Consider the following 16,998-nt stretch of genomic DNA (forward strand, 5'->3'; position numbering starts at 1 on the left):
AAACACGGGGAAAATAACATTTATGTCGACAATAAGAGGAAGGCTAAAGAGATTGAGCCTGAAGTGGGGCATTGTGTTCTTGTACAAAAAACATAAAAGTTAGTAAGGGAGAATCTAAATTCTCATCACCTGGCAAAATAGATAGAATTTGTAAAACATCTGTTCTTTTGAATGGTAAGAGTTGGTGGAATATAAACAGTGTTTTGCCCATTCCAGATTTGCAAGCGGAAATCAATATGCGGACAAAAAATGTTGGAAGTAATGGGGGCTCAAACACTGATGTTGGTTCTTGTGTGGAGATGGATGTCAGTCTCTGGACCACTTTGGACCATCTTTCTACTGACATCCATGTTACAAGAAATAGGAATAGGTGTAATTGGAATTTGTGTATTAGTACTGAAGTAGGCATCATTGATGTATATTTGGAGAAGGATGCTAGCTCTTCTTTGCCTGTTTCTACTGAGTTGAATGAATAGGTGTTTTGAGTCATGAAACTCGACATGGGCGTAATATAAAATTACCTCCTAAATGTACCGGTTTTAATTTATCTGGAGTAAAAACTTACCTGGTCTTTATTTCATTATGAAGATTTCCTTTGTTTTGTTTTTGGAAGGGGTAATTTTAGTGTTTTATTTTATCTAGGAAAATATTTTCTTGTTTAGTTTTAGGAAGGGGATGCGATGGCCCATTCATGACGTCAATTGGTCTCATGCATAGTATGTGTTCAACATTCTATAGTTGTAAGTGTTTGACTTGTGTTCCACTCAGGGCCGGACTGGGAACCAAAACCGGCCCCGGCAAAGTGCTCGGCCGGCCCCCCGGGGGGAGGTTAGCGAACCGACCAAGCTCTTTAACTAGCGCCAAGAAACCGCTTGGTAGTCGTGCGCTCAATAAATACTTTTAAATTCAAATTCAAATTCTTTGCCGGGGCCGGTTTTCTGCCGATTTTGTTACAGGGCCGATTTTGCAGCTATGCTGCATAAACGGCCCTGTAACAAAAATGGCCTCCAGGTGCCCAAAACCGGCCCCCACCCGTGCGGCGCACCGGGGGATTGCCCGGTGCCCGCAACGGCCAGTCCGGGCCTGGTTCCACTTCCAAAAGGGTGTCTCTGGTTATGAATGGTTAGTCAGTGCTGATCATTCAGAGATGCCAGACGCTGACGTGGTTGTGGGCTCTTTACTTCTAATAAACATCTGAATGCAAAATACTTTGGAGTCTCCTAGCATTACTGCTACAAACACAACTCTAAAAAAATCACTTTGTTTATAATTTTGAGGTGATGAAAGCCATGAAACCTTTAATCTATGTAACTCACTGTATTCACTGAAAAAACCATAGGTTTTAGGCCTTATATAGTTAGGAATTAGCATTTAAAAAACCTTTGAAATTCACTGAAAAAACCATAGGTTTTAGGCCTTATATAGTTAGGAATTACCATTTAAAAAACCTTTGAAATTCACTGAAAAAAGCAAGGGACTCACGTCTGAGCATACCCTGCCACACTTATGGCGGCCAAAAGCGGTACAAAAGGGGCTGGTGATGGACGGAGCATCTGAATCAATCAAACACTCACACCCAGTCAAAAGATCTGGGCTTAATCCATCACCGTTCTTTAGCCCACTCTGCCACCCCAGTTCAGACATGGCTATATGCAAATCAGTCTGACCCTGTGCCTCATGGGAACAGTCCAGCCCGAACTGCCAAGCCATGTCTTCCCTGGACAGGAAACAGGCTTCCGAGGACCGGTTTCTGGCATTCCAGCCATCTTCAGCCTGGCTTGCTCGAATCCAGTGGCAAAGTGAGTAAGGGACTCACGTCTGAGCATACCCTGCCACACTTATGGTGGCCAAAAGCGGTACAAAAGGGGGTGGTGATGGACGGAGCATCTGAATCAATCAAACACTCACACCCAGTCAAAAGATCTGGGTTTAATCCATCACCGTTCTTTAGCCCACTCTGCCACCCCAGTTCAGACATGGCTATATGCAAATCAGTCTGACCCTGTGCCTCATGGGAACAGTCCAGCCCGAACTGCCAAGCCATGTCTTCCCTGGACCGGAAACAAGCTTCCGAGGACCGGTTTCGGGCATTCCAGCCGTCTTCAGCCCGGCTTGCTTGAATCTAGTGGCAAAGTGAGCAAGCGACTCACGTCTGAGCATACCCTGCCACACTTATGGCGGCCAAAAGCGGTACAAAAGGGGGTGGTGATGGATGGAGCATCTGAATCAATCAAACACTCACACCCAGTCAAAAGATCTGGGTTTAATCCATCACCGTTCTTTAGCCCACTCTGCCACCTCAGTTCAGACATGGCTATATGCAAATCAGTCTAACCCTATGCCTCATGGGAACAGTCAAGGCCGAACTGCCGAGCCATGTCTTCCCTGGACCGGAAACAAGCTTCCGAGGACCGGTTTCTGGCATTCCAGCCGTCTTCAGCCCGGCTTGCTTGAGTCCAGTGGCAAAGTGAGCAAGGGACTGACCCTGTGCCTCATGGGAACAGTCCAGCCCGAACTGATTCAAGCAAGCCGGGTAGGGAAAAGTAGGGTAGAGAAAAATTGTACCAAGAAAGTCTGGTGACTAGCTCATCCGCATTCTCCATCTCTTGCCCTCCTGTCTTAGTCAGCGATTCTTGGGTGTCTCTTCCGTTTGCCCCGGCCATCTGGGTGAACATGTCCTTCACGTTCCTGTCTTTCTTCCAGCGCATTGTAGAAATTAATGGCCTATGGCATTGGCATTGGTGCAATTCTCAACATGTGGGTGGAAGACCCAAGCCCCTGCGCTCTCCGTCTCAATTATATACCCAGTCAGCCTCTTCCCCTTACTTCTGCTGAGCTTGGGCCTCCTCGCTTTCTCAGTATGCACCTCAGTAGTCTGCTACCCAGGCCCGCCCTGGCCCTTCTCCTCCTCCTGTAGGTGTCGCTGGTGCTGCACAAGCTGAGCGGGGTGTGCTCTGGATAGCTCCCTGTCTAGTGTGATATAGCGTAGGCCTGGGGTTCACTAACCTCTTCTGGTGTCTTCCACTGGAGACTCGCATGACAAGGCTGCCCGGGCCCCACTCTGTGTAATCACCGCCCTATCTTGACCGTCAGTGCCCGTGCGACGACCCAAGTTTCCGGGTCTGTCCAATATGTGTTTGCCCCTCAAGGTAGCTATTGCTGCTTTCTTCCATCTGTACAGCCCCGGACTGCTCACGCTGTTAGGCTGTACCCTGCCTCAGTCCCCATGCAGTATGTCTGGGACGGGAGAGTCCTTTTACTGCTACTTCTGCTCGAGTTGGGTTAGGGCTGCCGGGACGCGTGCTGCACCGGGTCTCTCCTCAGAGTCTGCTGCTCGAGGTCTTGTCAAATTCACTGTACCCTGTTGCGCGACGGCAGTCGTGTGGGCACCTCTTCTGGTTATGTCCCCATTGCGCTCTTTCAGCCGTTTTCCTCTGTGCGTACTTCAGCCATGAGTGGTTTGCCCTCTGGGTGTGGACTCTCTATCCCTTTCAGCAACTAGGAGTGTCACGGGGGTCCACAACTCCCCTCTTCCAAAGGCAGCACAGGTCCGGGGCCAGCCCTCAGCTCCTGGCCACGCCCCATTTTGGGTCCTGGTGATCCATAGCTAATGATCACCGTTCTGGGTGAATGCCATGCTGCCCCTTAAGCCAGAGCTCTCTCCCAAACTAATACTCTTTCCCTGGTCACATTCAGGGGTGTACAGCTTGACAGCAGTACCGGGAAGCGACTCGGCGAGCGGGCCGGAGCGGGTAGATGAACAAGACACGTCTCACCCGCTCACCATGAATGCCATGCCCCTAACTATCATTTTAATGGCCACTGCACCTGTTAACATTGACTGTAGTCTACGGGTGTTAGTATGCACCTACTGCAAGACCTACACTTACAACAATCCACCCATTGCGTGGTTTGCGAGTCTCCTACAAGCTTGAGAGGGAAATAGCTGCCTGAAACAGAAGATAGATGGTTAGGCATATGTTTTCACTCATGACAAGACTCACCCCCTACTAACTGATGTTGGGCTCACTACTGCCCATCAAGGTCCGGGTACGCCACCTCCAGAATGTGGACCAATGGGGTGTCAGGGTCCAGCATATGTGCCCCTCCTGTCTGGCGAGGATAGCCCCAGCTAGACCTCAACAATCTTCCGGGGCCAGTGTCTCAGGTCCTCCCACCATTTCCTGCAGTTAAGACTACATCAACAAGCGACCTCCAGTGTCCGCACCTTCCGGGTGATGGCTTTCCACATAGACACATTCTGATGGACATTGACCTGTTGAAGTGATGAAGAGACTGAGCTGCCATGAAAGATTGCTAATCTGCTAGGATGTAGACAAATAGCATACCCATCAATCAAAAGTGCACACACCACATGTGTACTAGACACTAAGGGGCAGACGTATAATGCATTTTTTGCTTGTCCGATGCAGCAAACCTAATTTTGCGATTCGGTAACCTGTAACCGAATCGCAAAATGGGTTTGCGATTTGGTATTAGAAAGGGGCGTGTTTAGGGCGTCTCTTCCTAATACCGAATCGCATCAGTATGCAGGAATGTTTTGTGACTGCAATTGCGGTCGCAAAACATTCGCATGTTACCACCTACTCCAAGTAGGTGGTAACCCAATCGCAAATGGGAAGGGGTCCCCAAGGGACCGCTTCCCCTTTGTGAATGTTTGTAAAACCATTTTTCAGAGCAGGCAGTGGTCCCACGGACCACTGCCTTCTTTTAAAACATGAAAAGAAAACTTTTCATTTTTCATTCCCCTTCACCATACTAATATTGCGGGGGGTGATGAGAGGGCATCTGGCAGGCTATCCGCCCGTTATCATAAAGGACCCCTTAATGTTAGAATCCAGCAAAGTTTCCTCCTCTTGCAGTGTTTGTCAATTTCGGAGTATTTAGTTGTTTTAATTAGTATGCCTTTTATGTTGTTGGTAATGAGATTGTATAAATTATAGGGGATAACTTTTATAGGCCCAGATCAACTGATAATACTATATTGTGATTAATAATGTTTTTATTAATATTAATATATGCTTTTAATGTCATCCTATGGATCCTGATTGAATAGATGTAGTTGTATTTGCCCTGTAAATGTATAATTATCTTTTTGTTGTGCTTTTATGGTTTTTCATCACAAAAATCGAAAAAAAGCTATATTTGATTTGAAAAAAAAATGTTGGTTTGTTTGTTTGATTTTATTGGTTAAAGTTCTTTATAGAGTTATATTATTGGTTGATTTAGTGTAGTTTGAATTTGTTTATCATGTTTTCTTTTGTCCTGTAATATATAGTTTATTTGCACTTTGAATTCATTTGTTTATATATATTAATATATATTCATGTCTGTGTTTAAATGTTCCTAATGAATATTTATGCTTTTGATGTTTTCATTGTATGTTTTTCGGTGTACAATTTATTTAGGTGAATTTTTATTTTTTGGTTGATGTAATATATTTTATTCAAATATGGATGTTTATTTAAAGTTTTAGGTTTATTTGAATTCATTGTTTTTTGTTAAATTGGTGTCTTTTTTAAAGTTGTATTAGTTATGTTGGCAATAACATTCTAGTCGATATGGCGTGAATAAATATTTCTGAAATATGTTTATTTATAGGTGATGATTTTGGTGTTTCTGATATTTTTGTTATTCATATATGTAAAAATCTGAGTTTTGACAGGGATATTTGTGTGATAGATATTTGCTACCTTCATAGTTGGGTATAAGAAGTCAATATTTTTGCTCTCAATATTTATTTTCTGATATTTATGTATTTTGATATTTGTTGGATCAATATTATATCAGAGATCTAAAATCGGGCCCAACCCCTAAAGCCTCAACAGTCTCTCTGCTCCCTTGGGGATTTAAGTATTTACCTTGCTGTGTCAAGCAAGTGGAAATTTTGATTTTGATTATTTTGGGCATTGTTTTTACATTGTGCGAACAGATGTACTAAATCTATATATCATCCCTTTTGCCATGCCGAATGGTTCAGGTCCGCCACTACCTGGGGTAACATACCAACCTCACATATTTCTGAAAAATAAACCTCAAGGGAGTTCAGGGTGGTGTGCTTTGCTTGGTTCCCTTGATGTTTTCTTACCCATAATGCCAAACAAACCTCATTTTTGCATAAAATCCCACATTTTCCTTTTATTTCTAGGATGCAGAGGTCTGGAATCTACACGGAACCACACATTTCCTACCACCCAGCATTCTTCCACTTGTCTCAAAACATTACCCCACTTGTGAGCTCAACCTAGCGCCCCCTACACAAAAGGCCCCAAAAAGCACTGTAGAAACATTGGAAATAGGGTTGGTTGCGGTATTTAGAACCAGACTCAGCCGCCACATAGAGGAACCTACCATACCCTGACATTTCAGCAAATTAGACACATTGGTGAGTCTACGGCAATGAGCCCCAAATTGATTCTACAATCTTTTCTTACCTACAATGCCTTGGAAAGTTCAAACCTTGCCTAAAATCCCACATTTAACTTGCAGTTTTGTGATAAAACTTCCAGAATCCAAAAACCTCTTACTGGCCGGAATTCCCCCTCTTATCCCGAAAAATACACTAGCCCACTTGTGTGGTTGGGCCTAGTGCCCACAACAGAAATGGATCTAAACAAGGACAATGGACGTCCTCACAAAGAACATGCACTGTTTTTAGTTTGATCACAGAAGTGTGAGGAAAATGTGTGTTTGTCACCAATATTAAGGTTTGCAAGAGCTTCTGATAAAAATAATCCTTGAGCGATCCATTCAAGTCGCACAAACCTAGACCATCTCAGTTTCAGAAATGTCCTGGGTCCCAGCTGGGCTAGGGCCCAATATCCAGAGCTACTCAAATTGCAAATAATTGTTCGTTTTGAGTGGACATTTTTTATCTGTACATTTTTTCTTATCAGAGGCACTAGACCGCCTACCCAAGTGAGTACCTTTTTTATAGGGACATGTATGGGAGCACTGGGTAGTTGGAAATGTGTGGATTACGGAACTTTCCATCACAAGCATGAGAGAAAAATGTGTGTTTTTAAATAATTTTTGAGGTTTGCAAGGGCTACTGATTAATAAAACCTTGTGAGAACAACATGAGTCGCACTACACTGGACTCCCCAGGGCATATAATCTTTAGAAATATCCAGGTATGGTGGGTTTCCCTGAGCAGTGGCTAAGCTAGGGCCCAGATCCTGCACTACACACATTGTAAGAACGTGCTGATTTTGCTGGGTGAAATGTGATGTCTTCAGGTCACTTAGCAGAGCATTTTGTGTAACAGGCACTAGGGCCAGCCACACAAATGTGTTACCATTTTTATCAGGATACATGTAGGAGCACAGAATAGTAGAACATTTGTTATTACCAATTGGATTTCTCAACTATTCTGGCTTCTTAATCTGTGCAAGCATGAAAAAACGAAACATTTTGTAAAATATCCCCTGAATCAAATGATAATATGAGTAACCACAAATTCAGAGGAGTACAAATAACCACTATTTCTAAACTCAGTATGTTGTCTAAATTTTAGCGACAAATAGGTTTCCTTCATACCTATCTTTCAATATTTTTATTTTACTATTTGAATTGCTGTATAGTTTGTACACAATGAAGAATCGCTGTAAGGTGCTGCTCTATTGTTAGCTCTGGGTCTACCTTATTAATCCATGCAACCAGAAGAGTCTGTTAGATGTCACAAATGACTTTTTTTTCAGCTCATTATCAGAAATGTAATACTTACTTTCTTTGGAAAACCCTAGAGGGATCTACACAATGACACTTGCTGGATTCAGAATTTTGTGTATTTTCAGTTATGTATTGCTTTCTGGGATCAACCCATAATTTTTACACTTGTGTTCATCACTAACTGCAAGTAGGCTGAAACCACAAAAGTGAGGAAAACTGGATTGCCTTTTAGCAAAATGCAAGAATTGTGGTAAAATATTTTTGGATTACAATTCTGCTTGTTCCTGAAAGCTGAGGAGATGGTAATCCAAACGTAGCAAATCTTTTGTGAGGACATTATTTAAAAAAATATATATAAGCCTTCTTTCACAACACATTTTTCCCATTGTTCTCACAAAAAAACCAACAACATTTAGGTATATTTTGGCTATTTTCTTGGTTCCTTCCAGGTAATTACAACCCATGTGTGCCTACCGAATCCCGGGAGTGATGATGGAAAAAGCACGTAAATTGGCAAATATATCTTTTCTGGAAAAAATGTTTTAAAGGCTTAAGCACAAGCTGCTTCAAACGTCCATAAATGGACTTAGCAGCGGGAGAGGGGAGGAATCCTTAGCAGCCAAGAGGTGATGGCCTCAAGCTCTTTATTGCTAAGATAGTATGGTGTTTTGATTAGATTATATGTCATTTAAGTTAGAGATACTGCAATGCAGCAATCACGACTATGTACATTAGAGGTTTTTTGACTCTCATTATAACCTGGAGCTCACAGCCATTGTGTTGTAGGTCTGCAGGTTAATTAAAGAAGGCAATGTATACAAATCGAAATAAAATGTACAGAAGTTACAATGGCAAGTGATTTTTCCTGCCATATGATCTTCGCATCCAGGAACTATAATCTAGTATTTCAACTATCATAAAAATGTGTAGGTGCATATGTGATCATAAATGGGATAGTGGATTGTGTTCAAGTTTGGCAGTCAATGTTCAAGCTTTTTCTTAATTTTTGCATGTCTACTTTCAGAATCAACAATGTAAATAAGATCTACCATCAGAAGGACACACACGTGGAAGCTTTGAAGGGTATGCATAATGCTTTGCTCTTACCTTACACTTCATTTAAATGTTAATTGCCCAGGTACCGTTTTGCAGCAAACGTGCACTTTACGTGCTACTGTCTAGCTGGAAGCCTAGTCTCGAGTCTACTCTGCTTTCTTTGGGAGTTGTGGAGAAGGATATGGTCACTTCAACTCATCACAAATTAATTTAAGCAAGAAGAAAGGGACAACATCAATGTCGATTTTTTCATGTGTTATCTTATTCCCACTTGCATGTAATTAGATATTACGGACAGGAACCCCTGTTGACTGTCTAGAAGTCCTGTTTTCTCTTGATATACATGCTAGAGCTACTGGGAAATCATCACTCCATAATAAAGAACTATTCCACTGCCTCCACACTAATTGTTTTAGGCAACAGTAATAAGACTGAAGATATAAATTCAAGAACAATATGGAGCACCTGACTCCTAAAAAAAGGAAACGTTTTCCCTTTGTGTAAAAACGACATAATAGCAATGGTTTTAAAATGACTGAGAAATGTCATGAAATGATATATATATTTTGCAAAACATTTTTAAAGGAAAATCGATTTTATTGGTATCATACAATTTTTTGATAGATAATTGTCCAAATAATGTCCCTGCGAATAAATCTCTTGAAAGAAAATGGTATACTAGTATAGGTAATGCAACATTTTAAGTAACACCGTTTTTAAAGCAATGTACACATCCAACAGTAATTAGGCTCTGGGTCCGTCTGTTGGTACCAATCAGGCAGAAATGTAGCTACTGAGAAGTGTAGAGCTGAATATAAAGGTATACCAGATTGCACAAGGTTGAGTGGGGTACTTATGAAACAATTGGCCATCATATGCAAGAAAAGGGTGGGGAGATACAGGTTCTCCTGAGGCGGAAGCCGGGAGACAGATCGTTCGAAAACTTTTAAATATTATTGTATATTGTGTTTTTAAAACTTGATTTGCACTCCCTGGGCACTCTAAAAACTGTACCTGCACCTACAACTCTGTTCCCGTGTAGCGGATTTATCGCTGCCGCGGCTCACTATTCTCCTTCTGACGCCATTCACGGGGATTCCTAAGGCCACGCCCACTACGGTCGGCCACGCCCCCCTACCCTCATCTACTTAACGCGCTGATTGCGAGCTCGACGACAGAGATACAGGTTCTCCTGAGGCGGAAGCCGGGAGATAGATCGTTCGAAAACTTTTAAATATTATTGTATATTGTGTTTTTAAAACTTGATTTGCACTCCCTGGGCACTCTAAAAACTGTACCTGCACCTACAACTCTGTTCCCGCGTAGCGGATTTATCGCTGCCACGGCTCACTATTCTCCTTCTGACGCCATTCACGGGGATTCCTAAGGCCACGCCCACTACGGTCGGCCATGCCCCCCTACCCTCGTCTACTTAACGCGCTGATTGCGAGCGCGACGACAGAGATACAGGTTCTCCTGAGGCGGAAGCCGGGAGACAGATCGTTCGAAAACATTTAAATATTATTGTATATTGTGTTTTTAAAACTTGATTTGCACTCCCTGGGCACTCTAAAAACTGTACCTGCACCTACAACTCTGTTCCCGCGTAGCGGATTTATCGCTGCCACGGCTCACTATTCTCCTTCTGACGCCATTCACGGGGATTCCTAAGGCCACGCCCACTACGGTCGGCCACGCCCCCTACCATCGTCTACTTAACGCGCTGATTGCGAGCGCGACGACAGAGATACAGGTTCTCCTGAGGCGGAAGCCGGGAGACAGATCGTTCGAAAACTTTTAAATATTATTGTATATTGTGTTTTTAAAACTTGATTTGCACTCCCTGGGCACTCTAAAAACTGTACCTGCACCTACAACTCTGTTCCCGCGTAGCGGATTTATCGCTGCCGCGGCTCACTATTCTCCTTCTGACGCCATTCACGGGGATTCCTAAGGCCACGCCCACTACGGTCGGCCACGCCCCCCTACCTTCCCGTCACTTCCCCTATAAGATATGTGCAGGTACCGGACGGGCAGCGGGCGCGCCGTTTGCGTGCTGAAGGCGCGCCTAAGGCAAGCCCGTCTGCGCCCGTCCGCGACCAGTCCACGGCCGGGGCCAGGCATGCTGTTGGTGAGGGTGCTCACAAGGGTAGGATTGTGTGGGCGCGGGAAGACCTGTGGGCTCTTAACATCGCGGCTGACTGCGGCGCCCATAGGACAGACCTTTGGACTCTCCCTCAGGCATGTGAGTCTTGCGGGATATCATTAGGTGCGCTGGACGATGCGAGGGTCGTGGGAAATTCTAAACCCAAGCCACTGATTAGTAGAGGTCTCAGAGCTGGCCTTCTGAACTGTAGATCTCTTGCCAAGCATACAGATGACATCTGGCTGCTACTGGAAGGTCATGAGTGGGATGCTCTGTTTCTAACAGAAACCTGGCTCAATGAGGACAATATGACCGCCATCGCGCTGGCAGTACCCTCAGGGTATAAAATATGTTTTTCTAACCGGACAGGCGTTAGAAGACGTGGTGGTGTGGCGGTTATTTTTAAAGAGCAGCTTACACTAACATCCTCCGCCCCTACCCTGATTCAGGGACTGGAGGGGCCACACTTTTTCTTTCAGGTGGGCACTCAGCTATCCCTAGCGGGATTAGTTATTTACCGCCCTCCTGGTGGGGAGAATCCCAACCTGACAACTCTGTTGGATAATATTGTTCAGAGCTCCCTCCTTAATCCTCAATTCCTTGTTCTTGGGGATTTTAACATCCACATGGATAAGGAGGACTGCGTCCCTGCAGAGATACTGAGGTCCACATTAAATGCAGCCAATCTGAGACTTATCAACGATGGCCCCACACACAGAGCGGGCCATACGCTTGATTTAATTTTCTCTAATATTAACAATGTGGTGGCTGAGGCGCCATTACCGCTAGTCTGGTCAGACCATTCACTTATCCCATTTAAACTAAATTTAGCGGCTGACAGACCTACGACAAGTAAGTGCTCCTTTGTGAAGAGACAATGGAAGAAGCTAATCCCTGCTACCATGGGCCCAGTTCTGGCTCAGAATATACCTATTCTTACTTCGAATGTCAACACAGATGCACAGCTGTTTAATGACTGGATCGGGAATATGGTGTCATCTATTGCACCGGCAACACACGCAATATCCAAGCGGGATTCCCCTTCTGCTCCCTGGTTCTCACAGGACCTCAGAGTAGAGAAGGCAGCGTGTAAAAGGCTGGAGAGGCTTTGGAGGGCAAACTACGGGCCCCTAGAAAAAGCCCGATATAAGGAAGCATCTAAAAAATTGCAGAAGGCCATTAGAAAGGCAATAAAACTGTTATATGCAGAATCTATTCAGCAGGCAGAACACTCGAGCAAAGAAATCTTTAAGGTGGTACAGTCCTTCTTTAAACCCAGGTGTATTGAGAGGGAAGTTCCCCCGTCGACCACTCTGTGCGATAGTATTTCAGATTTCTTTGACTATAAAATTATGCAAGTCTATGAGTCCTTCGGACCGGAGCAGAAAACAGTGAAATCGGACCGGGCTGTCAAAGTGGTGGTTGGTGATACTTTGGCACAATTCCAGCCGATAGCTTTGAGTGTGGTTATGCAGGAACTAAGCGGCTGTAAGTCAGGGTCGACTGACGACCCCTGCCCACCTAAACTCTGGAGCACTATAGCTGATTTTGTGGCTCCCACAATACAGCAGATTTGGAATATGTCCATCTCCTCCGGGGTGTTTCCGAAGTTATGGAAACATGCCACTCTCCTGCCGCTAAAGAAAAAACCAAATGGGGATCCCAAAGATCTTAGTAATCTTCGTCCGATTTCTCTGCTGGCAGCACCGGGTAAAATGCTGGAGAAAGTAATCCAGCGCCAGCTAAGCAAATTCACTGAAGAAAACAGGATATTGCATGAGACGCAAGCAGGCTTTAGGCCCGTCTTCAGTACGGAGACTGCACTAATTGAGGTGGCAGAGTCAGTGAGGTGGACGATGGATTCAGGAGACTCAGCGATGCTGGTGCTCCTGGATCTGTCGGCCGCTTTTGATACGGTCGACCATGCTAGGCTGCTGATGAGACTGACTGAGATAGGCATCCAGGACCAGGCACTGGGGTGGATACAGTCGTATCTGACTCAGAGAACACAGAAGGTGGCGCTGGGGACCGTTTCTTCAACACCCAAGGACCTCAACTGTGGCGTCCCTCAGGGGTCGGCACTCAGCCCACTATTATTTAATATATACCTGGCTCCACTTTTTACGCTGATCGCCAATTGGGGGGTCAAGGCAATCTCATATGCCGATGACACCCAATTGGTGTTTCCGTATTCGGAGGTGTCGGAGGCGTCCTTCTCGAGCTTCAAGGGCTGCCTCCAAGATGTGGCATGCTGGATGAACACAAACAAATTAAAACTTAACGCAAACAAGACGGAAGTGATCTTTTTTAGCAAAGGCCCCCCACCACCCTCAGAATTTTGGTGGCGGGCAGAGATGGGACAGGCCCCTTCGCCTAGCCAAACGGCAAAAAATTTGGGGGTGCGGTGGGATGACAGTCTGTCCTTTGCCTCGCACATCCAGCAAGTAGTTGGTTGCTGTCTGAGTAAGCTGAGGAATCTTCGCAAGATTCTGCGACTCCTACCAGAGGGCTGCCGAAAAACAGTAATCCATGCCACAGTGACATCTAGGCTGGATTACGCTAACGCCCTCTATCTGGGCTTACCTAAGTACCTAATTCAGCGGCTGCAACTGGTCCAAAATGCCGCTGCGAGGCTGCTAATCGAATCCCTTTAATGCATTCGGTCTCTCCGCACATTCTTTCACTTCACTGGCTACCAGTTGCCAGTAGAATCAAATTTAAGGCACTTACGTTGGCCTATAGAGCCCTGTATGGCACCTGCCCAAATTATCTGAAAACTCGACTGCCGAGATATACCCAGTCCCGCTCTCTTCGCTCCAACGGCCGCGTTCAGCTTGTAGTTCCAAAAGCAAAAAGGGCTCGGTTGGGAGGACGAACTTTTTCGGCCAATGTGGCGGCACTCTGGAACATCCTGCCCCCAGCGTTTCAGCAGGCCCCCTCCGAGCTTTGCTTTAAGCAGATGAATAAGACCTGGCTTTTCACCCAACCGCGCTAGGTGCTAATACTCTAGCCCTCATGGTCATACCTGTTCTTTTAGCGCCGGGACAGTAGGGACGGGAGGTAGCTGTTCGTGCTCTACAAAATGCTGTATTATTATTATTATTATTAAGTGAAGAGTTTCTTTCCTCCAGGATGGCTAGGTTCATATCAATAATTAAAGTATTCCTTGAAGTGATGAGTCTTTTTTTACTGTATGAATTATATATAGGAATTATAAATATGTATATAGATATATAGATATATATATATATACACATATATATATATATATATATATATATATATATATATATATATATATATATATATATATATATATATATATATATATATATATATATATATATATATATATATATATAAAAATGAGATGGTTAATGTTGCAGCAAGACAGGTTAATGTGTACATTGATAATTTATGATGATGTAATAATACAGGTAGAAGATAACCAGTGCATAAGAAATGGTTATGATGAAGTCATCCGCTAAAAAGTAAGGGCCCAATTTACAATTGTAATCTGAGACAAAATCCTAACTTTACGACTTTCGGTATTCACAAAGTGCATTTAGGAGTAGTAAAGTTTGGAATCCTAATATTTTTACTCCTAAATGACCCTTGCAATACCGAAAGTCGTAAAGTTAGAATTTTGTCTCAGTTAAACTTATGTTTTGGTCTTAAAATCCAAACTTTACGACTTTTGGTATTCACAAAGGGCATTTAGGAGTAGTACATTTTGTTGTATAACTTTATTCGATATACAATAGGATTCCTAACTTTACTACTCCTAAATGCACTTTGTGAATACCGAAAGGGGCAATGTTAGGATTTTATGACCCAAACAAGTTTAACTGAGACAAAATCCTAACTTTACAACTTTCGGTATTTACAAAGTGCATTTAGGAGTAGTAAAGTTAGGAATTCTAACTTAACTACTTCTAAATGAACTCTGTGAATACCAAAAGTCGTAAAGTTAAGATTTTGAGTCAGATTATTTTGTGAATCGGGCCCTAAGGCTTTTTTCGTGACTAAATGAAAGCTGAGTGGGTTTTCCTTCTACTGTGTGTTTTGAAACAGATTGCCCTGTGGTTTAGTATGTGAGTATTTTTTAGACTGTTTGGGAAGTGAATCTATCTTGTGCTTGTTCGATGTTCTTTAAGATTAAACTATATTCAGCTTTTAGTATGTTCAATTTAAAATAGATTCTTGATTGCTAGATCTGAATGATGATCATGCATTCCTTAAATCAAAAAATGTCCTTGACTAAGGTTATTTTCAGATATGTTGTGGGACACTGACGTAATTGTAAAAAAAAAATAATATTCAGGTTTGCCAGAAAAACTCTTAACTCTTCATTCTGAGATAACAAATAGTTGCAGCTGGTCAACATTTAACTTGGAAATGCTGTTATTGCACATTGTGGTATTAACCTGTGTCATTTTACCAAGTGAATCTGATTCTGAGTTACTCATCTTGAAATAGGATAGTATGCAGGTTCTGCATTACTGTTTGGTAATACTGTCAGTCAGTTAAAATCACTTTATTCAACAAGAATGCCATAAAAGTGCATCAGAAATTATTTTAAGTACTCAATACATTCAACAATCATAAACAATGATTGCAGTTGACATTGTCTAGTACAAATAGTAAAACGATCCATAATTCGTGATTGAATAAAACAGTGAAAGACCAAATAAAACAGTCGCTGAAAACAGCAGCCACTTCTATGTAATACAAATTATAACAGCAAAACAGACTGCTGCTGAACCTAACTGCTGTAGGTATGACATTCCCTTCTTGTATGTTATTTGAGAGGATGGAAAACTGGGACTAAAAAGCAGATACACCAAGACTGATATAGAGAACAAAAATGCATAATGTGGACTGAACGTTGTTGTGATTATCACAAAGGCAATTAGGGATGTTTGCATACCTCGCTTCATGTTGAGATGATGAAGCACTCTGGTAGCCCCAAACTTGCAAAAGAGCCCCTGACATAGGATATCCAGGGGATATTTGTGATTTTGTTCAAGGCTTACAATATTTTATATTGTTTTTGTGAGACCTACCTGTGGGTGTTGCCAAATCTTAATAATAACAACATGAATGGGAAGTTCCCCTTACTCTAAAGGACAACTAAGTTCTAATATAAACAATTGCCCACAGAACAAGCTGCTGATATCAAATCATTTTATTCTCATATACAAACGTATTTATACTTCATTACTTCAGGGATTCTATAGACATACATAGTTAATGTAGCGGCAGCCCAGAACAGCAAAGGACAGTAAAAACATGTTGCTTGTTGGTTGAGAATGTGGTTGTATTTTATAGTATCTTGATGTATGTGGTGACCTTTGGATGTGTGTATGCTTGATGGTATGAGTGACTATTGTATATAAAATGGTTTTACAGAATAAAATGATTTGATATCAGCAGCTTGTTCTGTGGGCAATTGTTTATATTGGAACTTAGTTGTCCTTTCGAGTAATGGGAACTTCCCGTTCATGTTGTTATTATTATTGACTTCCCTGGTGGGTTGTTCCCCGGGATCCTTTTATTAGGGTCAGGGTTCCCTTTGTGTTCCGTTGCCAAATCTTAAGCCACTAAAAAGAGGGGCCAACCTGATTAAATCTCCCAAATAAGTCAATCCAACCTCAGAATGGCAAGAATAGGTAACTGTCCCTGTGGGAACTGCTAACAATCTACAGAGGAATCCACTTTGTCTCTTTTGAAGGATCTCACAATTGGCATAGCCCCACATGCCGGCTCCATAAGTTGCAAACGAAATGGAATTGGACTTTAATAGAGTCAATATCTTCTTCTTGGCATTAGCTGAGGGACCCATTTATTTTGTGAGTCTAGGGGATTTCTGAGTAATTAAAACAAATGACTTTAGCAGCAGGGGTAGTTCCCACGGAACTATTATCAATGGGTGATTTTTGTGTGCATGAAGGATCCTCCTTGTTCTGACCTGGCTATCTACAGTTGTAGCACATCCCAGCCTTTATTGGGTCAAAGGTCTTTCCCTCATACCTCCTCCCCTTGAATTGGGATGTGGCTTTGGGCTTCCCCCTTAGGAATCTTTGGGTCTCTTTGGGGTTCTC

General features: G+C 43.0%; 1 protein-coding gene across 1 annotated transcript in view; it reads left to right on the forward strand.

Annotated features, from left to right (window-relative positions):
- LOC144770057 (ATP-binding cassette sub-family A member 10-like) overlaps positions 1-16,998 on the forward strand; it is a 1,719,125-nt gene that overhangs the window by 429,718 nt on the left and 1,272,409 nt on the right. Inside the window, exon 11 of the mRNA XM_078654288.1 lies at positions 8,717-8,775. Within this exon, the coding sequence (XP_078510414.1) occupies positions 8,717-8,775 (59 nt within the window). The remainder of the gene's footprint in view (positions 1-8,716; positions 8,776-16,998) is intronic.

The sequence above is a fragment of the Lissotriton helveticus genome, chromosome 7, assembly GCF_964261635.1.
Source record: "Lissotriton helveticus chromosome 7, aLisHel1.1, whole genome shotgun sequence".
Taxonomy (NCBI): Eukaryota; Metazoa; Chordata; class Amphibia; order Caudata; family Salamandridae; genus Lissotriton; species Lissotriton helveticus.